General features: G+C 46.5%; 1 protein-coding gene across 13 annotated transcripts; it reads right to left on the bottom strand.

Moving 5' to 3' along the window:
- Window positions 1-2,225: 2,225 nt before the first annotated feature.
- Top3b (topoisomerase (DNA) III beta) lies at window positions 2,226-24,490 on the bottom strand. 13 transcript variants are annotated; one of them, NM_001326576.1, is made up of 19 exons: window positions 24,383-24,476; window positions 20,057-20,140; window positions 17,196-17,380; window positions 16,124-16,255; window positions 15,787-15,893; window positions 14,534-14,608; window positions 12,515-12,711; window positions 11,649-11,805; window positions 10,860-10,973; window positions 9,287-9,377; window positions 8,453-8,607; window positions 8,227-8,332; window positions 7,489-7,635; window positions 7,207-7,380; window positions 5,601-5,729; window positions 4,951-5,100; window positions 4,530-4,630; window positions 3,656-3,857; window positions 2,226-2,797 (listed from the first exon to the last, which is right to left on the bottom strand). In NM_001326576.1, the coding sequence occupies exons 3-19, from the start codon at window positions 17,263-17,265 to the stop codon at window positions 2,316-2,318; spliced, it is 2,589 nt and encodes an 862-aa protein (NP_001313505.1). In that variant the 5' UTR covers window positions 17,266-17,380; window positions 20,057-20,140; window positions 24,383-24,476; the 3' UTR covers window positions 2,226-2,315. The 13 variants fall into 13 exon arrangements, 11 of the variants coding, with proteins under 11 accessions (NP_001313505.1, XP_006522057.1, XP_006522054.1 ...); XM_006521994.4 differs by having other exon boundaries at window positions 24,157-24,433; XM_006521992.4 differs by having other exon boundaries at window positions 2,236-2,797; window positions 20,057-20,143; window positions 24,383-24,471.
- Between the last annotated feature and the right edge of the window lie 1,117 nt (window positions 24,491-25,607).

The raw sequence follows: 25,607 nt of genomic DNA, 5'->3' as shown, positions 1-25,607 counted from the left end.
CTCAGAGACTGGCTGTATTACTTAGGCTTTAAAAATCTCAGGAAAGGACCTCAAACCCTTTGTTCTAGAATTTCCAGGCTCTTTACAATGGGGGTACAACTTGGTAATACTTCTGCTTAAAGGGAGCTGTTATGATTTGAAATCTGGAAGTCTCTTGAAAACTTGAGCTTTTGGGAGGTGAATGGATCATCAGGACGCTAACATCAGCAGATCAGTCTATTGGATTCATCATTCATAATAATGACATTATTAGGAGACAACGAAAACTAGGATGGAGGAAGGTCATGAGTATGTGTGCCCTGCAAGAGTGTATAGCTCTAGTCCCTGGAAAGGTCTATTTTGCCAGTCTTTCCTCTCTCCTCTTCTTAGCTACCAGAGATGACTCAAACTGAGCCCAAATCCATCTTTCTTCCTTTAAATTTTGCTCAGGTGTTTTATCACAGTGAGGAAAGGTGATTAATGGAATTTTGGCTCTCTCTTGGATATTAATTTTTCCCATAGGGCTAGAATGTATAGAAGAGGTCCACGGTGCCTTCTACAGTGCTGGGAGGATGTTGTACTTGACGAAACAGACTTCCTCATGTTAGTATGCACCACAATCTCAAGGTAAGAGAAACGGGACCTGCAGTGCCTGGGGGACAAACCACTGGAGAGCTAGCCTGTGAGATCTTGCATGCCTCCCACAATACAGGTCGCCCTGCAGCTCTGATCTCATCAGCTTCCAGAGCAGAAAAGGTGATGCCTAGGAACACAGCTGCTAAGACAGTTCACCTCTAGTCCTAATTGTTCTTGGCTGACAGGTTAGCAATGATAATGAGGCTGTACTGATGGGTGTGTGTGTATGTGTCTGAGGGGGAAGGTGACGGGGTCAGGAGTTTATAGAGTACAGCTTAGATAGCTAAGGGTATCTGCTAGAGTTCCACATAAAGGGGGCAACCGCAGGAAAAAACAAAGGGTACATTAAGAGGCCCATGTAGGTTGAAACCTCAGTATAGAATTTTAAAGATGGAATAACTAGTCTGGGTTTAAGGCCTGTAGGGCAGTCTTTCCCCAAGCCCAAACTAACCACATAACTGAGCTGTTTGTGTTCCTGCAGTCTGCTCACGATGGAATTGGGCCAAATGGGCAGAATAGCAAAGTCACAGCCTTGTGCTAGGTACTCAATTGAGATGTAGCTTATTCAGGTACCAGATTCTGACTGGAGTGGAGAGGATAGATTCCAAGTGTCTGTTCTGTCCTGTAGCTTATTACTTCTGTGCCACATTCTAACAACTTCTATACAGCTTCCTGGGCCACTGCCTGTGGGAAGCTTTCCCAAGGTATCGTCTTTGGTTGTATGGTCTTTTATGGTTGTCAGGGTTCAGGTGAAAAGTCTTGGTGGGGCTATGTGGCCAGACAACCACATGAACAACTAGTTGCCTTATGGCTTTCTGATGAGTCTCCCTGTCCTGTGTAACTGTGAATCTACTGCAGATGGAGGAATCCTATGAGGAATGCTGTTGGCCGCCTCTCAAGCAAACATTTTACAGAGCAATCTTAGGCACCTGTCTTGCTAGGCCCCTGGTACCACATGGTAAGACATGGCCAAAAGGCAGTTTCTATCGCACTTAAAAAGGGAAGCCATAATGGGTGGGTGGAGAAGGGAACACAGGAAGGGGTTATAGTCAGAAAAGTGGTCCATAGCTACATTCAGCTGCACCACAGATCAGCCTGCCTTCTAGAATATTTTCTAAACTTGGCTTCTGACCAGCTTCAGTGGAGGACTTAGCTACCTGTCTGAGGCAATACAGACACATGATGAGAGTAAGTGTTAAAATAAATCCACAATGTCACCAGAGTCACACGCAGGCTCGACATGCTTGGAGTTTCTGAGTGGCAGACATACAAATCTGGGTTAGGGATCAGGAAGCTAGGCTACAGGTGCTTAGCAAGGGTCTGGGAAAGGTGCCTGCTCCACCTGGCTCGCCAAGACTTCTCTGGGTTGCTAACGTCCACTTTCCTGCTGTGTTGCACACAGCCACACCACTGCACATGTGCATACTTAGTGTGAGCTACAGACATATTGCTCCCCTAGTCCCAGATGTAGTGCTTTCTTGTTGGCACTGCCATGGTGTGGGCAGAACAGGGTGTACTTTAAACAGGATGGAGGGATAAAGCTGATTCTCACAGGTTCCCACAGACATAGGAACCCTCTGTTTCACCAGTAAAAGGTCCCAGGCTCTTTGTTCCAGAGAATACAAAATAAAAAGCATTTTAATGGTTTCAGTGGCTCAAAGATAACCACGATGTGTCTGGAGTGGGGAAAAGATAGGTTGTCATACAAAGTAAGCAGCCAGAGCTGACATCTTGTCTTTTGGCCGCCTAGGGTTGGGCTTTCCTGGAGGTCTCCGGCCCCGGCCCCGCCCACGACCCTGCCTCCTTCCAGGCCCACCTCGGTGCATGGGGTGGCAGGAGGCTGCATGCTTAAGCTCCACCAGCTCCTGGAAGACGGGGTCACAGAAGATGCAGCCTGTGTGCTGTGTCTCATTGCCAGGAAGGGGAGACTTGGCCTTGTTGAAGTCTACATCGAGCAAGGCAGCCTCGCAGGTGTTGCAGGTGTCAGCAGATACCCGTACTCGGTGGGCATTTTCAAAGCAGTGTGCCACCACATTGCATGTATTGCAGGCCACCTTCCACTTGGGACCAGAAGTGGGGTCCAGAACAAGGACTCCATTCTCGCATTCCACGCACTGGCCAATGCCCAGCATACTCAGTGAGTGCTGGCAGGTGGGGTGTGTGCACTCATTGCAGCCCATGCCTGAAAGGAGAGGAGGCCAGTGACCTAAGCATGCCCTGGCTCCCTCAACTCTGGCTGCTTTCAATGCCAGACTGCTGAATTCCTATTCTAGAACAACGTGGCACTCACTCTTAACCTGCTTTTGGGATATCTTGTTCACTGGACTGGGTTCCTCTGCTTATCTAAAAATGTGCAGTTCTCAATCCAAGGACTCCAGCTGACTCCCAAACCCTCGTTTGCTTCTGTAACTTATTAATGGCTCTTCCAGGTTGCTCTCAGCTCACCTGTTACTTGCTTGCTGCATTGTGCACTGTAAGACACTTGGGGTGGGGGGCGGGAAGAGAGCCTCATTATCTTGGTAGTAAGTATGTGAACTGAGACACTGAGGATTCCTAATTAATGCCTCAGGTAACAAAGGAGCCGGCTCCTCGTCTGAGGTAGGGATGGTACTACCTGGGAGCGGGTACATGTGCTGGCAGTGAGCCTCTCTGGTTCCAGGCTTGGCATGCACTGCTTAGCCTGGATACATGCTTTCTGTTTCCCAGCAAAGGGTGTAAAGTAAGACAAAAAGCAGTGCTGAGAACCCAGGGGGCTTGGTTTGTCAGGTGTCCTTATCTGGGGTTGCCTGCCTCTCACTTAGCCTAGCCCCCGAGGGGCACATCTTGCCTCCTGCCCAGATCCTAAGTGAGCAAGCTGTTTGCTCAATTAGGACCCAGGCATACCCAGACCAGATAGGTTGGCTACAGCCTGAGCAATGGCACAAGTATTTCTTAGGGTCCCTGACTCACTACCAGTGTACACAGGTAGTGATAGATGGGTAAAGGACCTCACTGGAGTATGCTAAGTATGAACCTGAGGACACCCACATGCCACACTCACCTTTCTTCATGTCTCGGAAGGGTGGGTGGTTATAGCAGTAGGGACATAGTGGGTAGCTCTTGCCCCGGGAGCCTGAGGACCACAGGACCAGTTCAAAGTCATCCAATGGGCACCGCAGCTCCTTGTAGAGCTTGATGGTACCATTCTGGGGGAGGGTGTAGGTCTCATCACAGTGGGAGCAGTGCAGGCGACTTGGCTTGGCCTATGGGATGGGGGCAATTAGAAGGAATATGAGGGGTGTTGGGTCTGACTTTCTTGACTGCTGTCCTTTCCTTCAAAACACAGAATAGGTAATGCTAAACACCTAACAGGTACACAGAATACAGAATTCAGTGCCAGGCAAATACCTCAACCGCTGGTATGAGCCCAGGTACCATACTTCCCCATTTCTTCTTCCCTCACAAAGCCAGAGTCTTAAACCCCAGCATGAGGCCGGGGAATGGTTCATCAGGTAAAGGAGCTGCTGCTAAAGCCTGAGTTTAATCCCTAGAACCCCTACGATGGAAGGAGAGAGAGCTGACTCCTACAAAGTGTCCTTTAACCTCTACTCGCACGCATGCTCGCACGGTCGTGCGCGTGCACACACACACACATGCACGCGCGCGCACACACACACACTGTAAATGTAAAGGAGCCCCAGCATTTTAATAATAATTATGAGAGTAAGAGAGTGACTGTTGGCCAGAGTGAATAGACAATGTGTATACAGCCTGATGGTTTGTGTTGTTACTGGTGCTGATTCAGGCCTTTTCATCACTCCGTGTGACAATGAACATTATTTCTGCTAGACTAATGACAAAGCAGAGGCTTAAGGTGATATCTGAACAGGAATGTTTTGGCTAGATATAGTGACAGTCTTTCAACCTCCACATACCTGGATGTACTTCATAAATCGATGGCACTTCCCACAGCGTGAGAGGGGCTTGCCAGTGGCAGCCAGGGGTGAAAAGGAAACCTCCATCAACTCGTCCATGCCTGAGAGTAAGCACAGCACAGGGTCATGTCTCTCCTGGGCTTGGTAAAACTGGGTGAACTAGACAAAGAGGCCACCACACATGGTCAAGGATCCAAGTGTGACTGTGTTTCTGTCAGTGATAGAGTACAGAGCTGCAGCCCTGCTCATCAGCTCTGTATATTCCTGATGTGGATATTAATTAACCTGCTCTGGCAACAGCTATTGGGATGGCATCACTGCTGTGACTCATAGAGGCTCAGGGCCCAGATCTGGAATGGGCCTCAGGTGGCTCTGTCTTGTTGGAATAGCTGATGAGGGGCAAGGAAGAGGCAGGTCTTACCAGCAATAGAATCAACGAAGTAGTGGAACTTTCTCTTGAAGATATCCAGGGTATGGCCCAGAACTTGGTGGTAGTCAGCTTTGCCCTGGGCAATAAGATTCAGCTGCTTCTCCACTGCGCTTCGGATGGTGGGGAGTACCAGCTCTGCATCTATGAGCAAGTGGGTGCATGCTGCTGTGGGCAACCAGGACCTTGCCACCCCACTAGGCAGGCAAGAACTGCTGTCCTGCTCAACCTAGCTCTGACCCAGTCTGCCTGGGCTGCTTGTCCACAGAGTTGGAAGGCACCAAGGGCAGCTCCTACTGCCACCAGACTTTTCCTGAACTTTCCATCAGGAAAGTGTGTAGAAATCTTTTGCAGAATGGCCAGGTCTATGCTGTACTTCTCCATCTCCCATAGAACACTAGGCACTTTAGTGGGCAGAGTTGGTGGGTATCTTAGTGAAGAACCCAAGGTTTGGATTGTAGAAGAAGCCTCTGTTTTACCTTTATGTGTTCATCCATCAAATTCCTGAGTCCCATAGCATCTCTGCAGTGGGGATTGGGGAAATGCATGAAAAGCATGGGGCCACTGCAGGAGGCAGCAGAGCTACAGCAGAGGAAGGAGCCGGAAAGCCCAGCAGGTCGTAGGCAGTGGGTAGACAGACTCACCAATCTTGTAGTAACCATGCACCAGAACTATGCCAAGGTTGGTGGGCTTGAGTCGGCGGCCACTCTCCACAGTAACATAGTTGCGCTGGCAGATATTGTTGATGTGCACAGGGATACTGGCATCAGTCCCTGGAAGGCACAGCATGGCTCTGGGTATTCCTCAGCCTGTCCCAAGAAGATGCTCTGGACTATGCACTCTAGTTCCTTCCACCTGACACCCAAGGAGTACAGTGCCACAACCTGAAGCTTATTTTGCTCATTAGGTCCAGACTGCTATTTCCTATATGGCTGCCAGAAGCCATGTTGCAGAAAGATTCCCAAGATAGAGCAGGGCTGTCTCTGCATTGTGCTGGGGCACACCTGTGAACCTAAAGACAGCCTTCATTGGTGTTTTAATTTTATAGTTAAAAGACAGAGGCCCAGAGAGGACTCTGTTAGGTCAGAGGGCATCTCTTGAAACCAGTAAATGCAAGTTGGCCTTTTTTTGTCCAGAAACTGTGGTTTGTGTGCCCTCTAGGTATCAGGATCCAGCTTCTACCAGAGAAAGCTCATAAAGCTACTGTAGAACCAAGTTGGTTTTACATTTCCTCTCTCCTACCATCTCCCATTCTCTAAGGCCCCTTACAATACCCAAGGCATGCTTCTCACTCCAGGGATGCAGCTTGGCAGAGAAGGAAAAGTGAAAGGTGATGCATCTGCTGTGTGATGTCAGAGGTGTGAAAAGGAACTCAGCCCTGCATGCATGCACACTTGTAGTGCTGGCAGAGGGACACTTAGCTTTCTGTGGGTACCTGGGCAGGGTTTACAGGGGAAGATACTGGCATTGGGGGTTAAGGAACCTTCAGAGGTTCCACAGCTCATTGCCAAGGAATTGGCCTGGATCATGGCAGTTTGCACATACAAGAGTTCCGGTATGGCTGCTATAGTCAGATATATATATTTAAAGGGAGAGTCTCACTTCAGAGCCCAGGCTGGCCTTGAGCTTATGCCCAGGTAGTAAAGCCTTTTTTTTTTGATACTGCCCCATGGACCTTGATCAGCAGCACTGCCCTCACTCTCCTGTTCAGAGGTCACACACAAACTCTGTTCACTGTCCCAAATTGAAGAGCATATTGGTCACTAGGTCCAGAACAGTACACAAGCTACTACAAGTCACAAGTGTGAAAAGCTTCATCAAATGGGACCTCAGCCACAGGCCATGGCTACTGTCAGGATTCACTTTAGGTACCTAGGCCCTGGGGAGAAGCAGGCCCAGACCAGAATTCTAGGGCAGGCCTCATAGCTTTCTGTTTTGGGGAGGCAGCTGATCTGGCCCAGGAGTCCTTTAGAATCCTGGATTAACCTTGAGTCTGGTGGGTACTTGTCAGTGTGTAGCTGTCTCATGGTGCACAAGGCTGTATGACACTCTTCATATGGAAAACCAGGTCAGGCCTGATGGTAGGGCTTTGTAGACGGCTCTACACAATGAGGCCTGGGTCCATGGGTTATACATTGGCCCATCTGTTACCTCATGCTGAGCCAGGTATATATAAATCATAGGAAGTTTTATTATCATCACCTCTTGGCCAAGGCCCTGGGAATGGAGACCCCAGATTTGGGTACTCACCGATACCATGCTTCTCCATGAGAGTGATGAGCTCAGCCTCAGTCAGATAGTCCGGTGGGCTCGTCTGCTTCTCTAGCATCTTCACTTCACCCACAGTGAAGGTATCACCCTTCTGGCACGTGGGCAGACTCTCTTCCAGGGGCACGCTCTGCCAAGGCATGATCTCTGTGAAGCCTAGAGAGATACCACTGCCATTTGAGGTCCCCACTTGGGCTTCCCATCCAGAGATCTCAGTGTCTGTATAGATGAGAAGAAAGGGACTCCCGTGGTCTGCCACTGTACCTGGAGAAATAACTGTTTTTCCCATGCATGTAAAGTGTTCAGGCCCGATCCTGAAGGAGATAGTGCTCTGGAGATACTTGCAGTCATGGCTCACTGTGGCAATGAAGTGTCTGGTGATATACTCGTAGAGTCTCCATGCGTCACCTCCTATAAAAGCTCAGTGTAACCAGGTGCCCTGGACCAGCAACAGGCCCTCTGCGTGGGTATCAAGGATGTATATATATGTATGATGCCAGGGATTGAATTTAGGACGTTAAGCACATGCCAGGCAAATGCCATACCATTAAGCCCTATCCCTGGCCTCAAAGCCTGCAAGGAGGAAGAAAATAGTTATGGAAGCTGCCTCTAGTGCCTAGGTGGCCCCTTCACAAAGTGGTTCTAGGGGACTGTTCTTTAGGCACATCTATATGTAGGAGTCTTGCTTCACACTCAGATCTGCAGCAGTTCCTGATTCCATTGGCATGGCTCTCCCTTCTCTATAGGCCTTCTGGAACACCTAAGGTAGCACATACAGACCGCCTCTGAGCTCTGCTACTCTACCTCATTCCCCAACTAGCTGCAACCACTTCACTTCTGTCTTAGAGGCTTGGTGATGTGGGTTTCACTAAATCAGAGGCAGGCTCAGGAGCATCTGTACTGATAATGGGCCTGACCTTGTCCATTGCAGCCATGTGCCTACAGCAGCTTCACCTCAGACCTCGGAAGCTTGAGGATGTCGGGAAGAGGAGCACTCAGTACCTAATTCAGCCTCTGTAGCCGACTTCATAGGTGTGATTGGAGGATGGTCACCAGCATCATGACCTTTCCGAGGGCGGTTGATGCCTTCCGCTAACAACTGCTTTACCTGAGGAAGGGGAGGCAAAGCGGAGTCAAGTCAGGCTGATGGCTTCCATCAGTTTTGGGTTTGGCCAAAGCCTGTCTAGGGACCACAGCTGACGGGTTGTTCAGTGCCCATTCTGCTCACCGAGTCTGCCCAGTATGGGTGATTGGCCTGCTGTCGCAAAGAGCCCTTCAGGTCAAAGTTCTCGGGATAGTGGGTGGTTTCTGTCCGTGGGTAGCTGATATAGCCCTGTGTGTATAATCTCTCAGCTATTTGCATGGCGTGCTGTGGTCCCATACCTGTCAAAAATAGGAGGCTAAGAGGTCTGGAAGTTGGCTAGGCTCACCCCTAGGCTTGGGCATTCCTGTTTAACCCCCCCACCCCCGCCCCCAGATGACTCTTAGTGGTTACTGCCAAGGCTCAGAAGTACTGGCTGGATGGGCATCTAGAATACAGCCTGTCTAAAACTGAGGTCCTGTATCTGGTGAAGTGGGCCCAGTGGGAAACACTGCTCATTGCTCCACGTTACCACTTTATAGTACTCATAGCAGCACTGATGACAGTCTGAACTCTGGCCACAGAGCAGCAACTAGACCTTTGGGTAGCTGAGCCCATTAGGACTCTACAGTGCAAGAGCTTATTCTCTTGCTCTCTAACCTGTGAGTTGGGACTTGGCTATTAATCATTTGATGGCAATGTTATGTCAAGGATCAGCTAGCTCTGTGAGGATAATGTTTTAGGATACAGCTTTCAAAGATCACTAGTTTTTCAGACTATCTCTTGTGATAGCTAAGGGAGCAGTGCTTAGAGGAATCCTATTCTAGGATTTAAAGAAAACTTACATGAGACTCAAGACCTCCACCTAAGCTTCAAGCATCACAGCATGAGAAGGGCTTGGTGTGGGTTACAGTATTGGCCCTGCCCTGTACCAGTCTCAAGATGTCTTTGGGGGTACTTTAGAGAGGTGTTTCTACATACCCAGAGCTGAGCTGGCCACACGCAACATCTCCACAGTGTTCAGAGCAAGTGGTCTCTGCTTGGCTTTTTCTTTCCTGCTTGTAGCCTCCACCTGGGGGCAGGACCGAGAGTGATAGTTGGCAAGATAAACATAATGGAGGTGAGATGTTGGACAAAGGTCTGAATTGATTCACGGGCTGTCCTCCTGAAATTCACTTTCTCCAGCAGTCTGATGATTGAGCTGAACATTTAGGATTAGGAAAAGTGAGGGGTGGGCAGAGAGCACACGCATCCTCTGTTTTTCTTGAAGGAAACAGAAAATGTGGAGGACTGGAAAAGAACCGAGGAAGGGATGTAAATCCCACCGAAGTCAACAGAGGCCACGTCCCAGGGTGGCCTGTGCTGTGTGAGGGAAATGGCTGCTGGTGGCTCTGTGAGTGCTGCCCACTGGGCCACTAGCATTGTAAAGCTTTCCTTTTTTTTGTTTTTTGTTTTTTGTTTTTTCGAGACAGGGCTATCTGTGCAGTGCAGTCCTGGCTGTCCTGGAACTCACTCTGTAGAGCAGGCTGGCCTTGAATTCACACTTTTCAATTTTTTAAGGGAGGCTGCAAGGTATGATCTCTATGGGAAATCCCACAATTCCCCAATAGTAGTCATTTGACTTTACCTATAGGCTGTGCTGGTCAGGTGAGCTCCCCTCCCGCTGTGAGTTAGCATACTCAGGGAGAAGTTGACTCTTTGTTTTGCCTATTGCAAACATAGCGCAAATAGACCAGCTAGTCTCTTCCTTTACCAAACTTACAAAGACTGATCAGGGCAACACATTCTGGATTCTAGGCCTACAAATACGGGTGCAGACACTGAGGATATTTGTACATGTGACACGGGAGGTTAGGGTCTCTTGGAGTGGGTGCTGACATCAGAGTTAACAATGTGAAACAGCCTCACATCTAAGTCAGCAGAGCCTGAGCAAAATGGCACCAAAGCAAGGTTTGAAAACTGCAAATAGATGTGACTGAAGGCCAGGAAGAGGCTCAGTGATGGTTAGCTGTCACAGTGTAGGATTTTGGCTGTGACAGGTGTAGACCTGCTTCTATCCTGTGCAGCCAGCCTTTGCTAAGCTGACCATCTTCCTAAGCACCAAGCAGGAGCCCCTCTGATGTGGAGAAGCCCTGAGTAGGAAACATCACCACTGAGGTGTGAAAGTTGACTGTGTGCTCTTAGACCTTTATCCTAGCCGTATGAACTCAGGCAAGTTTACCAGTGTACACACAGGTTCCTCTGCAGTTGGTAGCTTTGGATATTACAGAAAAGAAACATTTGTATGAAATGGAGTCCTGCCAAAGGAGACCCTGCACATGACTGTTGGAAGAGACAGTGGAAATGGCCTGGCAGTGGCTCAGATGTGGCTAGCATGAGGTAGTGCTTCACAGATGCTGCACTGCATATTAACAATGAATGTGTGAAGAACCATTCATTTGTCCAAGAAGCCATCTGAATTTCATAAAAGGCAGAAAGGCATGGCTCAAGGTCACTGATTCTAAGGCAAGCCCATCTAGGACAGATGAGACAGATGTGGACATAGAAAGCATACCCAAGCTTCTTTTTCTAACTTTGTCATGTTTAAAAACATCTGTGCAATCTCCCAGTCGAAAACTCTAACACGGTCCCAGTCCAGAAGGAGTGACTCCTCTTTATCTGTATGAACCTGTAGGGAAGACAAAAGGCAAGCACACTGCAGAGAAGAAAACTGAGACAGACAGAGGACGCTGGGTTTGGTCCACAAACGAAATGGCCTAGCTGTAACATCTCATAACTGCTGAGCTGTGGATCCAGAGACGATACCTGACTCTTCTCACTCCAGAGCAGACACTGAGGGTGGGCCCTTACGAAATACCTGAAGCTGTGCTTCTCACTCTATCCCTGCTTATCAAGGTCTACATACCCACAGTACCTGCCCATGCCCACACAGTCCTCAGCCTTGGAGGCAACCAGAGGAACGCTGAACTTCGTTTTAAACCTGTTGTGCTTTAGGTTTTTATGTAAAAAAGCCCTAAAGACCAGTAAGGTTTGAAAGCACAGACTTAACCCTGTGTTGGACTTCCCCACTGAAGACACTAGCTGACCTCACCTTCACCCCAAGAAGGAACTCACTCTTATTTATCCAAATTCATTGTGTCCAGGTGCAGCCCAGCTTCACTGACCCAAAAAAGCTGGTGACTCTACCTCCTGGGCACCAGGACCTACAACTGTTGATATTCTAACTCACACTTGTGTTCTTAGCACGGGGCCAACAAAGTGCACATGGTGATAAGGAAAACTCTCAAGAAGTCCACACCCTAAGCCCACAACAATAGAACAGGAATACAGAAGGGACGAGAACCTTGGCCTGAAGCACCCAGTAGGTCTCTGGCTTGAAGGACTGGATTTTATCATGTCTTTCTACACAGAATCCCAGGGTAGGAGTCTGACATGGCCCAAAGGAGATGAGAGAGCTGTCTAAATCGCCATATTTTCCCTGGAAATACTTTGTTTGAAACCTAAAGGGTTGAGAAAGACAGAAAAATGAATGAATAATTAATTCTAGACAAACCCATGTAAACCTAGGTTGTGGATTTGGGATTAAATACTGAGAGGTCACACCTCACTTTGAAGACAGCAACAGTGACAGAGTATGAAGTCATGAAAGAAGAACTATACATGTGCACAGGATGGAGTGAGGACAGAGTGTGTCCCATGAATACTGTCCCCCAGGACACGAGTGCATACAAATAATCTGCTTAGGAAGTTGTCCTGGGCTGGTGAGATGCCTCAGCAGTTAAGAACACTGACTGCTCTTCTGAAGGTCCTGAGTTCAATTCCCAGTAACCACATGGTGGCTCACAACCATCTGTAATGAGATCTGACGCTCTCTTCTTGTGTGTCTGAAGTCAGCTACAGTGTACTTATTTATAATAATAAATAAATCTTTGGGCCAGAGTGAGCAGGGACTGAGCGAGCGGGGTTGACTGGAGTGAGCAGAGGTCCTAAAATTCAATTCCAAGCAACTACGAATGAAAGCTGTATGAAGGCTTACAACCAGCTATAGTATAATCATATACATAAAATAAATAAATCTTAAAAAAAAAAAAAGTTGTGTCCTATGTGATGTGCATCTGATAAATATATAAATGGCATCTCTGGTAACTTATGCAGGCTCTTCGGGCCCTGGCTAAAGGGAGAGTATGTGCATGTGGCAGGGAACAGCACCTAGTGAATGCACAGCCGATGCGCAGGTCTAGCTCCTGGCGGGCATCCACTGAGAGTGCCTCATTGTGGTCTGGCTCGCTCAGGCGGGTCATGGCATTACAGATGTCTGTATCAGTGATGGAGCTGAACCTGGCACGAAACACTGTCTTCTCACCATTGTGGGCATTATTCATGACAGGCAGAACGGCATCAAGGACCTGGGAGGAAGAATACTGGCTGTGGTTAATTCCTCGTCTCTGCCTTTCACTCTTTACCCCCAGTGCTGATCGGGCCTTTCAGGGTTAGCCTTTTCCCACCCCTACTAGGCCCTCCTATATCTCTTTCCCTTCTAGACATCTTAGCCTCCCCAGAAATCCCTTGCAACCTGGGTACCTTGCTTGTTGCACTCCCTTCCAGATATGCACCCATTCCTCAGCCCACTTCCTCTTAGTGTTGCCTCAAGGCTGCTACCTTTTCCCTTCTCGTGCACTTTCACCTGAACTAACCAGTCAATGCTGTATCCAGCACACAAAGGACTTTTTGGTCCCAAATCCCTTCCCTTTTCTGGGAGTAGGGAGTGCTTGGATGGATGGGTAGAATTTTTACATGATCGGAGAACAGACAAAGGAAAAGATAAAATGACTAAGAATGGAAAGGTTAGAGTAGGCTCTGTATGGGGGTGGGAGCTAGGTATAGAAGGTCCTGGAACTGAGACTCACTAAGGCTATATGGGGGAGGAGCAGAGAAGCTAGGGCATGCAGTGGCAACATTATGGGAAAGCAGTGACCTTATCAACTGTTATTGTTTCTAGTACCAGAGGCAAAGGCCTTCTAAGAGAACGCTCCTGTCAGATGGAGCAGAGAAAGGAGAGAAGAAGGTATCTGAGAAGGGACAGTATGAGTTGAGTTTTCTAAGAGAGATGAATGAGAATTCTGGGCGCCTTAAATTCCTGTCTTACTACAGCCATCTCATGCACTTAAGTGTGACAAGTCGCAGGTTAGGGCTGGGGTATAAGGATATAGAGGTGACCTGTATGGAGCTACAGTACAACAGGCAGTGAGTGGCAGGACCAGCAGGCATAGCCAGTAGCATTAAAGTGTCATTAGAGGTCATTTGGGAAACCTCCACCAGTCTCCCTGCAGGCAGGACTCCCTAGGATGGACAGGGCAGAAGACACATGAAAGTGGGAGATAAGACCAGGGGCTAGAGAGATGGCTCAGTGGTTAAGAGCACCTGTTGCTCTTGCAAAGGACTCAGGTTTAAAATTATGTGTAACTCCAGGTCTGGGAAATCTGATGCCCTTTTTTGACCTGTGAGGGTACCAGGCATGTACACAGTAAAATACATACATATAGGCAAAATACTCATACATATTAGTACATTGCTGAGGAGATAAACTATAGTAACTGAAAATCTACAACAGGCATGGAGCCAAGCCAAACATTGAAAATTCTGAAACTTGCACCCACCCAGAATGGTGCTTAAAAAAATTACTACTCTGACTACCACTAACTGGTCTGTGTGTGGTGTGCATGTGAGTTAGAGGTCAGAGGACAGCTTTCTGAGGCTCTCATGAGTTTGCATCCTCCTACCATGTGGGGCCCTGGGGATTAAACTCAGGGTGTCAGACTTAGTGGGGAGCACCTTCATGTGCAGACCCATCTTGTGGGCCCTAGTTTATGCATTTTTAAAAAAAGATTCATTTATTTCATGTTATGTGTATGAGTGTTCTGTCTGTCTGTATGTGCCCAATGTGCATGCTTGGTGACCTCAGAGGAGGGCATCAGATACCTTGGAAGTTACAGATGGTTGTGAAACCTGTGTCCTTTGTAAGAACAAGTGCTCTTAACCAATGAGGCGTTTCTCCACCTCTAGGTCTATGCATTTAAAGTAGCCACAGATTTTCTGAAATCAAGGGGTTGGGAGATGTTTTTTTGAGCCCTATACTCCCTTATGTTAACCTTAGGAATAGTGTGACAAACTCTGATTGGGAAGGTGGGGAAAAGGTCTAAAGAAAACCAGAGTGGTCTCCACACTCACCTCAAAGCAAATATTCTCCCCTTCCTTGTCACAGTCCAGCCACAGCACAACATAGTCACAGCCTCTGCCCTCCACCTGCCACAAAGCACACACTGACAATCAACCCTATGACATTCCCCTTTGGGGACAGGAGATGGAACCAGGTACTGGGCTTCCAGTACGAGGAGCTGAGCAAGAAGCAGTCTACAGCGAGGCTGTCTCAGACTCAGAAAAGGTTTTGGTTCAGAACTATCAAACTGTTAGATCAGAAAATTGTATTTACAGTCTGTCTATGCTTCTGCGTGTGGTGTGGAGCATGTGCAGGGCAAGCAGGTGCATAAGTGGGGCAGAGTCAGAGGACACTGTGGGGTACCTTGTTCTACCAGTCTCTGTCTTGTCCACTTAAGACAAGGTTTCTCACCGAACCTTGAAGTACGTGGTTAGCCAGCAAGCCCCAGCGATCCTCCTGTCTCTGCCCTCCACAGCACTGACCATGGGTGCTAAGATCCAAACTCAGGATCTTATGTTTGTGCAGCAAGTGCTCTTACCCACTGAGCCATCTAACCCCTAGGATAAGGATTTTTACTTTTATTATATAGTCACAAAATACAGTGTGTGCTCCTTAATTTCCTGAGGGAGAGGCCTTACTTTTTACATTTTCAAACATGTACATAATATACTTCTAGTACATTCGACCCCATCATTTTCTCTCGCCCTCATCTACTCTCACTGGCCCTCCTCCTCTCCGTATGACATAAGCATCAAGAGTGAAATGAAACAGTTCAGTATTAACAGTGCTTGTTTTGGATCATGTGGTTTTACTGTTTTTCCTTTAAACTTATCTTTATTTTCCAGTGTTTTGTTCTGTTTTGTTTTGTTTTTTGTAAACAAGTATTTCTTGAAACACTTTCTCAGATTTTTGTTTTTTTCTTATTGAGTGAGACAGGGTCTGTCTGTGTAGACCAAGCTGGCTTTGAACTCACAGGGGTTCATCTGCCTCTGCCTCCCTGGTGCCGGTAATCTCACCATGAGCCGTCAAGGATGTTATATCAGACCAGTTAGCACCTAAGACCTATTTTTCAAATTATAACTTAGGCAATATTGACTGGGCTGGTTTGGATAACCAAAGATAGCTTCCAAGGGCTTTAACCACATGGTAGCAGCTTACATTACATTACTCAGGAAGGGAAGGATTAGACGTTTCCAGTTTTTTGGTTTTTGTTTGTTTTTTTAATAAGATGGGCTCCTCGGTGGGCTTGTAGATGCTCCCTTACCTGCAGGAACTTGACCATGTTCAGCTTGGGGTTAGCTTCCTTTTTCTCTGTTGGAGCTTGGCTGAAGAGCTCTGCAGGATCCACCTTATCCCACTTGTTGTACTTCCCTGTAAACCGTATCCAAAGACACTGAGCCACACTTCACAAAGGCTTGGCCTCTGCAGCTGTCACAACTAGGAATAGGATAGGGTGTATCATGCAGAGATGGGGACGGGTAACTTACCCAGCTGTTAACCACTTCCTGATCTGTTGGGAACAGGGTCTAACTGGACCCTGGGTAGTGCTGTACGGTGTTCCTTTCAATAGGACAGAGACAGGAGGAGAGTGGTCATCTTACCCAGAAAATCCAGTGTCATCACATGACCGCAGACAGACGTCATCTTGAAGTGGACAGGTTGGCCAGCAAAGGTTCCTGTGTACTTGTGCACTGAACATGCCCCATTCAGCCCTTTGTGTGAGGACATGTTTCCTAGGGAGGCAAACCACACAGACAACTGTGAGGCTGACTTATAACCCTGTGGGTCCCTGAGCCTACATGCTAACTGTCAGGGGACACGAGTTCTCCTTCTCCAGAGTGGTCACTGGTAACATCCCTTAGCTCCCACTGCAGATAAGTGGGTACTGGGTGGCTTAATGGTGCTGAGGGATGGAAGCATCTATGAAAGTTTCACAGAAATTCACACCAGTCCCATACTTCCTGGGAACTAGAGGCGGAGACTCTTCAGGTCTCACTCCATTTCTATTTTCAATTTGAATTCTACCTTTATTTATTTAGATTTTAAGGTTATTATATCTTACACTATGGTTCCTCAGCTGAACACTCTTGGCACTTGGAAGTGAGATGATGCCTTCTGGATCCCCCTGGACCTTTGGAGTGTGTATTCTCAGCCTAACTAGGGGCTCTTCCTCCTCCAAGAGCTGGTAAAAGGAGGTCAAAGTGGATGTCTGCCATTGCTGGATAGCCACTCAGCATCCAAGTACTCTTTCTATTTAGAGGGCCCTCCCTCCATGTACCACCTCAGTAGCAGAGTGGATCCTGATGGGCAAATCTTCCACTACCTTCCTGGCTCTGAGGTCACTGGCCACTTGTGAGTGACATGAGATGTAGGGAATGTAACTGTAACCACATCCAGGGCCCAGCAGATAGTAGTGAGTATCTAGTGGTGCAAAAACTAAGCCCAGCATGCTGACAATGACTGCACTTTGTACATCATTACTTTTCCTGGAGGCTTCAGCCCTGGGACTTCCACATGTGGACATAGCATGTCACAGGAGACTTGCTAATAAGGTGCTTCCTGAAACCTGCCAATCCCAGCTGAACCCACCAGAAAAAGAAATGATCAAAAAAGCACAAAAGACTCTGCTTATAGATGAAAGCAATCAAACAGCCTAGTGTTTGTTTTTCCTACCTCGGGAGAGGATTTTGGCAATGGACTGTGCCAGGGATGGCTTTTCTGCTACCATGAGCACGGTCTTCATTCTTGCTCCTGGCTGTCAGGGCCCACAGACCGTTGCACCCAGACCCAGAACAGCAGCAATAAAAAAGCTTAGAAATGTCTCCTCTGTAGCTCAACACGACTGCCAATGCTGACTCCTAAGGGGAAGAAAAGACAGTACATTTATATCATCTCTCCAATGCTCAGAGAACTCTGTGAAGAGGGACAGAGAAGGCACGGACTAGAGGGAGGTGTGATGTGCTTATGGAGTGCCTTCGTCCAGGCAGCACGTAGCTAAGTGTGGTTAACGATTGCTGAGGAAAGGAAAAAACGTTTTCTTCAGTGGTGTAGCTACTGCTGAAGTATCCAGGATCCTGTAAATAACCTAACGGAACTCACTGGGTTACGCACTCAGAAGGCAGAGGGCAACAGTTAGGAAGAGGAAGGCAATCACAGAGAATAGGGCCGAAAAAGGCAGTCAGTGATGAGTATAAAAAGTACATTATATTCGCCGGGCGTGGTGGCGCACGCCTTTAATCCCAGCACTTGGGAGGCAGAGGCAGGCAAATTTCTGAGTTCGAGGCCAGCCTGGTCTACAGAGTGAGTTCCAGGACAGCCAGGGCTATACAGAGAAACTGTCTTGACCCCCCCCCCCCCCCAAAAAAAAGTACGTTATATTCACGTATGAAAATGTCACGAGGAAACCCATTATTATGATAAGGACAAGGAATGTACTTTTCTTCCTTAGGTTGGTGATGGAGATGGAACCCAGGGCCACCAGAATGCTAAGTAAGCACTGACCAATTGTTCAGGCAGTGGGAGTCTGGCTCTATGGAGAGAAGCAGCAGTGACTATGACTTTGACTATGACTAAAACATGCTGGGACCTACAGACCTGGACTCATAGGTTGGGGCAGGGTGTGTGGACCCAAGCCCCTGGACTAGCTGTTGGGATACCTGCCTGTGAAATCATCTCTTAGAAGGGAAAATAGAACAGTGTTATGGAGAGACAAAGAGGAAACTAGGATTGAGGGATTAAGTAGGGAAGGGGATACAAGAAGGAATGTGGGGAGGGACAACTAACACTCAGAGACATGAGTTACCAGATAATAGGCTCTGACAGTATCCCAACTAACCAAGTTTTCAAACCTCCAGTGCCAGGAATGAGTAACAGCTTGTTGAGCAGGCCAAAGAGGCACCATGGACACCCCCACACATCTCAGACTGTTGTCAAGGCTATTGGTTGCTCTCCACAATCCAAAGTTAAGGTCCTATTACTTTAGAGAACACTTCTATATGGCGTCAAACATGGAAAAGGTGAGCTGGTGCTGAACTAGAGGTTTCACCCCTACTGACTAGCATTCATGGTATTGCAGAGTATTCTGTATGCTACCAGAGGAGAAAGCATCAGTATCTTAGCTATAATCCATGCAACTGACAACAGACACTTACAAATCATATTGGTGCAATAGTGGTATGAATGTTATAGGAGTAACCAACCACTTTCTGATAAGATTTAAGGCTCACTCCATGAGATGGAAGCCATCCTTGACACTGCTAAGGCAGCTGAGAACCTGATACTAGACAGTTCACAGGCCTACAGCAAAGCCAAATGCCATTGCTCTGCTATAGGAACACAGCAGTAAAATGACTCCTAATGGCATTCTTCTATACCCAAAAATCAGCACCTTGCTTGACTGTCATCCAAGTTTCTTTTTGTAGCAGATAGGAACTAACTCATAATTGGACAATGTGCAGAGAGTAAGAGATTCAGATCTAAATGGAATGTCTTTATTAAACCCCTCTCCTCAGGGATCTGGGGTTATGTGGAAGAGGAAGAAAAAATATTTTAAGAGCCAGAGGTAATGGATGACTTCAACTAATGCACATGTGAACTTGCAGGGACTGTGGCAGCATGCACAAGGTTTACACAGGTTTCAGCCAGATGAGGTCCCAGCACTGAGAGAAAGACGTGGATAAGAGCTCCCATCCCTAACCAAGAAGCTATCTGCAATTGATATTAACTTGCAAAGGAAAAATTAATTTTCTATAACAGAGTCTCAATGTATACATTAACTACACCTCAGGGCATGCACTATGCCCAGTAGTTGGCCAATCCAAAATGATCCAAGAGTACCTTTGTAGTCTTTTTGTCTCATTTTGCTATGTTTGGACATTTTATGTTTTACTGATATTTTGCTTTTTTACTTTGATTTTCATTTGTATGGTTGTATGTATGTATGTGTGTGTGTTTTAAAAGAAAAAAAAAGGAATACAAAGTTGGGTGGGTAGAGATGTAGAGAGGAATTCAGGGAGGGGAAAACATGATCAAAATATAATATATGAAAAAATTTTTTTCTAGTAAAAGATGTTAAAAAAAACCCAACAAGCAAAAGAACCAAAACCTAAAAGCAAAGCAAAACAAAACAAAACAACCCTATTTGGGCACTTGAAATGTAGAGGTAAGAGAATCAACAGTTTAAAGTCATACTAGGGAACTCAGGGCCAGCCTGGACTACTTGAGATTCTATCTCAAACAACCCCTCCCCACTCCACCCCAAAAAGGAAAGAAAGAAAGAGAGAAAGGAAGAATGAATTCATTTGGAGGCTCTGCCTGTGCTCCCTGATTGTTCTACCACCCTGAAAAATACTGTTTGGTGACCCCCTCTTCTTTCTGGTGCTGGATATAGAAGCCAAGCTCTAGCATGGAGCTGCACCCAACCTCAGAGCTCTAACGCTGTGTACTGGTGTCAAGCCTCTCTCCCATACCCATACCCCTTGTCCAGGTGTCTGTCTTAACTAACTCACATTACATTGTGCTATGGCCAGTTATACCTTGCAAGAGGACATGCAAACTTCATATCTGGACCACTGTTGGCCCCTGATGTAGCTTTCTGGGCAGGATATATCATTTGAAACCTGCTGGCAGGGGAGGACAAAAGACAATAATAAGCACAAACACCCTACCAACCAAAACCACATCAAACAAAATAAAACAGAAAAAAAAAGATGTATTTTTTCTTTATAATAACATATATATAATATATATATATATCTGTTATATATATATATGTTTTATATGTATGTTTCCCCTGAATATTTGCATGTGGAGCCCAGAAGAGGGTGCTGATTCCCTGGAAATAAAGTTACAGACTGTTGTCAACCACCACATGGGTGATACATATTGAACCTGGGCCCATCTCTCCAGCCCCACGTTCCTTTTTTTTGTTGTTGTTGTGTTGGGGGTTGAACCCAGGGCTCCATGCATGCCAGGCAAGTATCCTAACACCAACCATACCTCCAGTCTCCCTTTCTTTTTGATCCACAGACATACAACATTACTGTTTTGTAACAAGAGTTTTACTCTGTATTTTAGGTTGACCTTGAACTGGTGGCAATCCTCTTGTCTCAGTCTCTCAAAGTGACAAAATTATAGTCCTAGGCCACCATGTCTAGCTGCATTAATATTTATAAATACACTATTGTATATATTTTAAAACCCGAAGACTTTTGTTCAGACAAGGTCAACCTTCTGGGTAAAGGTGACGTGAGACATCTGCTTCCTAATGAGACGACTCAGTGAGTGATGTGCTTGTCGTGCAAGCATATGGACACAAGTTTGATCCTTAGGACCAACATGAAGAGCAAGATGTGGTAGCATGGGCTTAGAATCCCAGCACTGGGAAAGTGGAGAGGCTGATCACAGTGCAAGCTGGCTAGCTAATCTAGCAGAAATGGTAAGCTGTAGGTTTACTGAGAAGCAAGCACAGAAACAAATGATAAGTGCTAGTGAGACTGTTCACGTGGACAGTGAGCCCTGTGAGGCAGACAGGACTGTGATGGAAGGACCAGATGAGACAGCCGTGAGAAAACATTGCTGGGGAATTGTCATCAGCATTATCATTCAAAGTAAAGATCAGAAACAACCTAGTAGTCAGCAAAGAGCACTGTTTAGAAACAATGAAGATGTCAATGAAAATTCCTTCACTAAAAGGGTTTCTGTTACTCCTTATCATGTATGGAGGTGAACCTGGGCTGTTACAGTCCTTGCTCTGGGGCCATAAAAGAATAAAAATTGCCCCAAGTAAAAACTTGAATGTTTTCCCTAAATATAAAATTTCACACAAGAGCCAAGTATTTTCAAAAACTGTCTTGCCTCTGACTTCCTGACCTAACTCCCCCTGAGAACCACACTTGGCACCGCAGGCCTGTCTATCCATGGCTTATCTAGGTTATTGCTGTTTCTTTGGTACCTAGTGTGCAATGCTTGTTTGCTGGAGCAATGAAAAGAAATGACTGGGAATTGTCATAGCCTCTGATGTCCATTCTGGGGAAGTTTTGGTTCTATCAGATAGAGGAGTCAGAGGCCAGAAAGGAAAACTGGAAACAGATTATTCTATGAAGGTTTTTAAAGTTCCTGTCTCTTCCAAAGAAAGTACTAGGTGTTGGGACAGTCCTGCCACTGTGGTTGGGATGGAGACACTGTCATCATATTGTTCTATAATGGGAACATGGGTCACACTAGAGCTGGAGTTGTAGGACATGGATTTGACCCTGAACCTGTTTGCTCTAGAACCTGTGCTCTATCCTGTTGCCTCTAAGAATGTTTTTGCTATATTGCCCTGTAGTACTTACTAAGCCTGATATAGACTCCTATCGGGTTCTTACCTTATAGCTCCTGAAAAATAAGCTAGCTATGTGACAGCAGGGACTTTTTTTTCTCACTCTAATGGGAAGTAGTAGATGGTGAGCAAACACAATTGAATGAATCTCTGAATACATGACAACAGTTTTACCTGTAAAACTAATAATATGCTTATATATCATTAAAATCAAAACCAAACCAAACCAAACCAAAAACTTACTTTATGTTGGGTTTGGTAGGAGGCAAGTAGATCTCTTAGCATGAGTTTGAAGGCAGCCTGGTCTATACAGTGAGTTCCAGGACAGTCAGGGCTACACAGTGAGACCTCATCACATTAAAAACAGCAGCAGCAGTAGCAACAGCAGCAACACCTAACGTTACTGCCAGCAAACACTTCTATTTCTAGGCATTCTTTCTCTCTGGTTTCCAAGTTTTGGGAATTTTGTATCTCTTCTTCTCTTCTACAACCTAAGATCCAAATTATTGACTAGACTGACAAGTCCCTTCAGACACAGACACGCTGCCTTAGCCGGACTCTGTCACATATCCAGGTAAAGGTCAGTAATAGAAAGGCACAACTCGCTCTCAGCTGCCGTCCACTTGCCAGGCTATGCAGCTGCCGTCCACTTTGAATATACATTTATCTTCAGCTTTGACTCAAAACAAGTAAGTAGTTTTAGCACTTCAGCACAAGGGGACTTTGTAATGCTCTATCACTATTTCAAAGGAAGAAAAAAGATTTCTAATGCCAAGTATGCTGGCATACACCTGTAACTGCATCTTTCACGAGGCTGGATGCGGCAGGGGAAGCTTGAGTTTTAGGCTATACTCAGTTACATAGCAATAAGCTGTTTAAAACATTTTTTTTTTCTTCTTTTAAGGTACAGAACTAGACAATCCAGGGCCTTGACAGGAACATTTCCCTTTACCTAGACCAGATTCTACTCTAGAGAGCTTTTGTAACTGTGATTAATGTCAAGACTTCCCTAATTAAGGCTCATCTTCCATTTCAAAGTGAAAACCAATGAGAAAACCTGGACTTGATGGCTTATAAGCATCACCTACACACCACACTCACACTTTGTGACTCTGAAACAACACTATTCACTTAAGCTTTTGCTGTGTGTGTGTGTGTGTGTATGTGTGTGTATTGGGCAAAGACAGCGTCTTGTGTGGCCAAGGCTGGCCTCTTAACTATATAGCCACTACGGCCTTGATCTTCCTATCTTCAACTCCTGAGTGCTGGGAATTCAGGAGTACACCAAAATGTCTAGCCAAAATTTTTATATATGATCACTTAAATAAGACTCCTTAACATAAACCTACATGATATACCAAGTCTTTTCTGCCAAGGCTCTGACACTATAGTTTGTCCTATTCTGGAGTTAGGTAAGCAAAGGGCTATTTAGGTGTGGATTGCAAAGAGAGAATAGCAAGACAACCTGCCCATTCTTTGCCACACCTCACTAATCAGTGTCCCTTGGAAAGCACTGTAAATATGGAGGTTTCTTTTTGTATTATGTAGTAGTGGATTTAACTTGAGGAGCCCCAAAAGGGGTCAGCAAAGCATGGGAAATCTAAGAATTTAACACTTCAGTGACTTTTAATCACCTACAGATCCAGGAAAATAAGCCTGTCTCTTAACTCCTTCTTTGTATCTAGTATGCTGCAGCTCTGTCTACCAACATTGCTATAAAATAGGAGTTAAAGTTAAACAAACAAATAAACAGTTATTTTGTGTGTGGATATGTATGGGCACGCACATGCTGCCGGTCACAGGTCAGAAGACAAATTGTGGGATTCAGCTCTCTCTTTTTACAACGTGAGTTCCCGGGGTCGGAACCTTGGTTGTAAGAGCGCTGAGCCATCTCATCATCCTAGTTTAAAAAGCCAGAATAAATCGCAGTGCATAACAATTCAGACTAGCGACAAGGGACCTTGGCGAACGGTGAAAATTCCCCCCTTTCTCTGGCTATCAAATCCAAGTCGTCCTGGCTTTTCACAGTCCTGTTCCCAAAGGCCGGGTTCCAAATAGGTTAAGAGAGGTCATCCGTTCTTCCCTATGCATAACTAGCTGGCCCTCGACTCTAGCTCATTGGTTTACCCAAGTTTTCTCCTAATCTGCAGAGATCAAGTCCGAGAACAGCCTGGGTCTCCAGACAGAGCAGGCTCCGGGAGGCAGCGAGTGGAACCTTCGGATAAGAACGCAAACCGCAGGCCTGAGCCTCTGTGGGCAGCACAACTTCCCTGAGCCGGTTTCCCTACCCTCAACTAGGGGGAAACGTCTCACCTCGGGGCCGCGGGGAGCTCGTTGGAAAAGCGACCACTGCCCACTAAACGCGGCTCCACCGCCGCCCAGAGGCCCCACGGCGAGGGCTGGATGGCGAAAAAGCCGCGCCAGGGCAGGACCCTCCCCCACGCCCCCGCCCGGGTCGGAGCGCTGCTACCATTCCGGAAATGCCTGGGGAAAGCCAGCGTCTTCCGCTTCCTCGAGCAGCCAGCATCCCACTGCTCACCCGCCGTGCCGCTGCGCCTCTCGCTCCGGCTGTGCTTTCCCCGGTGGCCACTCACGAACTCACTTCCGGCTCTGTCCGTCTGTGGCGTCCCCTCATCTGCCCTCCGATGTCGACACTAAGGTGTCTGCAAGTTCCGAGGCTGGTGAGTTCCGGGTGCCTTGCTGTCTGCTTCCTGTTGGGAGCAGCAGGGGCTCCCCAAGTCTCCATTGTGTCTCCAAAAAATCATCCGGAGAAGACATTAATGACGATTGTCAGTATGATTACGAGAACTGATGAAAATATGCAATTAATGATTAAAATAAAAATGTAAAGTTTATTTTTATTTGATATGCATTGGTGTTTTGCTTGCATATGCACATCCGTGCGGGGGTGTCAAATTCCCTGGAACTGGGGATAGTTGTGAGCTGCCATATGGGTACTGGGAATTGAACCCAGGTCCTTAACCACTTAACCAGCCCAATAATTAAAATAATTTAAACATTTCAGATAGCAGGCTTTTTCAGTGTTAGCAACATCTGTGAGCGGGATGGTGGCTCTTACCAGGAATCAAGCAATCAGAAGGTTGAGACAGCGAGTTAGAGGTCATTCAGGGCTACATAGTGAATTTCATTCCAGCTTGGGACTATAGGCTATACAAGACAAAACAAAACAAAGCACCTTTTAAAATTTTGAAGACCACACTACTTGTGTTAATGTATCTGGAAGATAATATGTAATTTTTTTAGAGTATTAGAATTATGGAAGTTTTAAAATAGTTTTGATGACTTTATTAGCATACCGTTTTTTAATAGCCTGGTATGGTGGCTCACAACTTTGATCTCGGCACTTGGGAGGCAGAGAAAGGCAGATTTCAGTGAGTTCGAGGCCAGCCTCATCTGCACATTGAGTTCCAGAATAGCCAGCCAGAGCAAAATAGTGGGATCCTGTCTTAAAAAAAAAAAAAAATATATATATATATATATGTATGTATATATTCAGATTGTCTCATTATGTAGCCAAGGCCATCCTGGAACTCACTGGAACTCACTGTGGACCCAGGCTGGCCTCAAACTTATGTTTTTAAGCCATCCTTTTGTTACCAAGACTGGCTATGACAGCCCCAACTTGTCAACGAGACAAGTAAGAAACCTATAAGATGGCTCAGCAGGCAGACAGTGGCTGCCAAGCTGGCCATGTGAACACAAAAGAAATGAAAATAAAAATGTAATTAAAAGAGATAATACTA

Source organism: Mus musculus, chromosome 16, assembly GCF_000001635.26.
Source record: "Mus musculus strain C57BL/6J chromosome 16, GRCm38.p6 C57BL/6J".
Classification (NCBI taxonomy): Eukaryota; Metazoa; Chordata; class Mammalia; order Rodentia; family Muridae; genus Mus; species Mus musculus.
The sequence above is the reverse complement of the archived record's forward strand: the minus strand, read 5'-3'. Positions and strand labels throughout refer to the sequence as shown.

Bases quoted from the DNA above. Each gene is read 5' to 3' on its own strand.
- Top3b (XM_006521991.4), bottom strand. From the start codon at position 17,265: ATGAAGACCGTGCTCATGGTAGCAGAAAAGCCATCCCTGGCACAGTCC. The intron at 14,609-15,786 runs GTAAGGGAGCAT...GCTTTGTGGCAG, and splicing joins ACATGGTCAAGTTCCTGCAG to GTGGAGGGCAGAGGCTGTGA. The intron at 3,858-4,529 runs GTATGTGGAGGT...CCCATCCCATAG, and splicing joins GATTTATGAAGTACATCCAG to GCCAAGCCAAGTCGCCTGCA.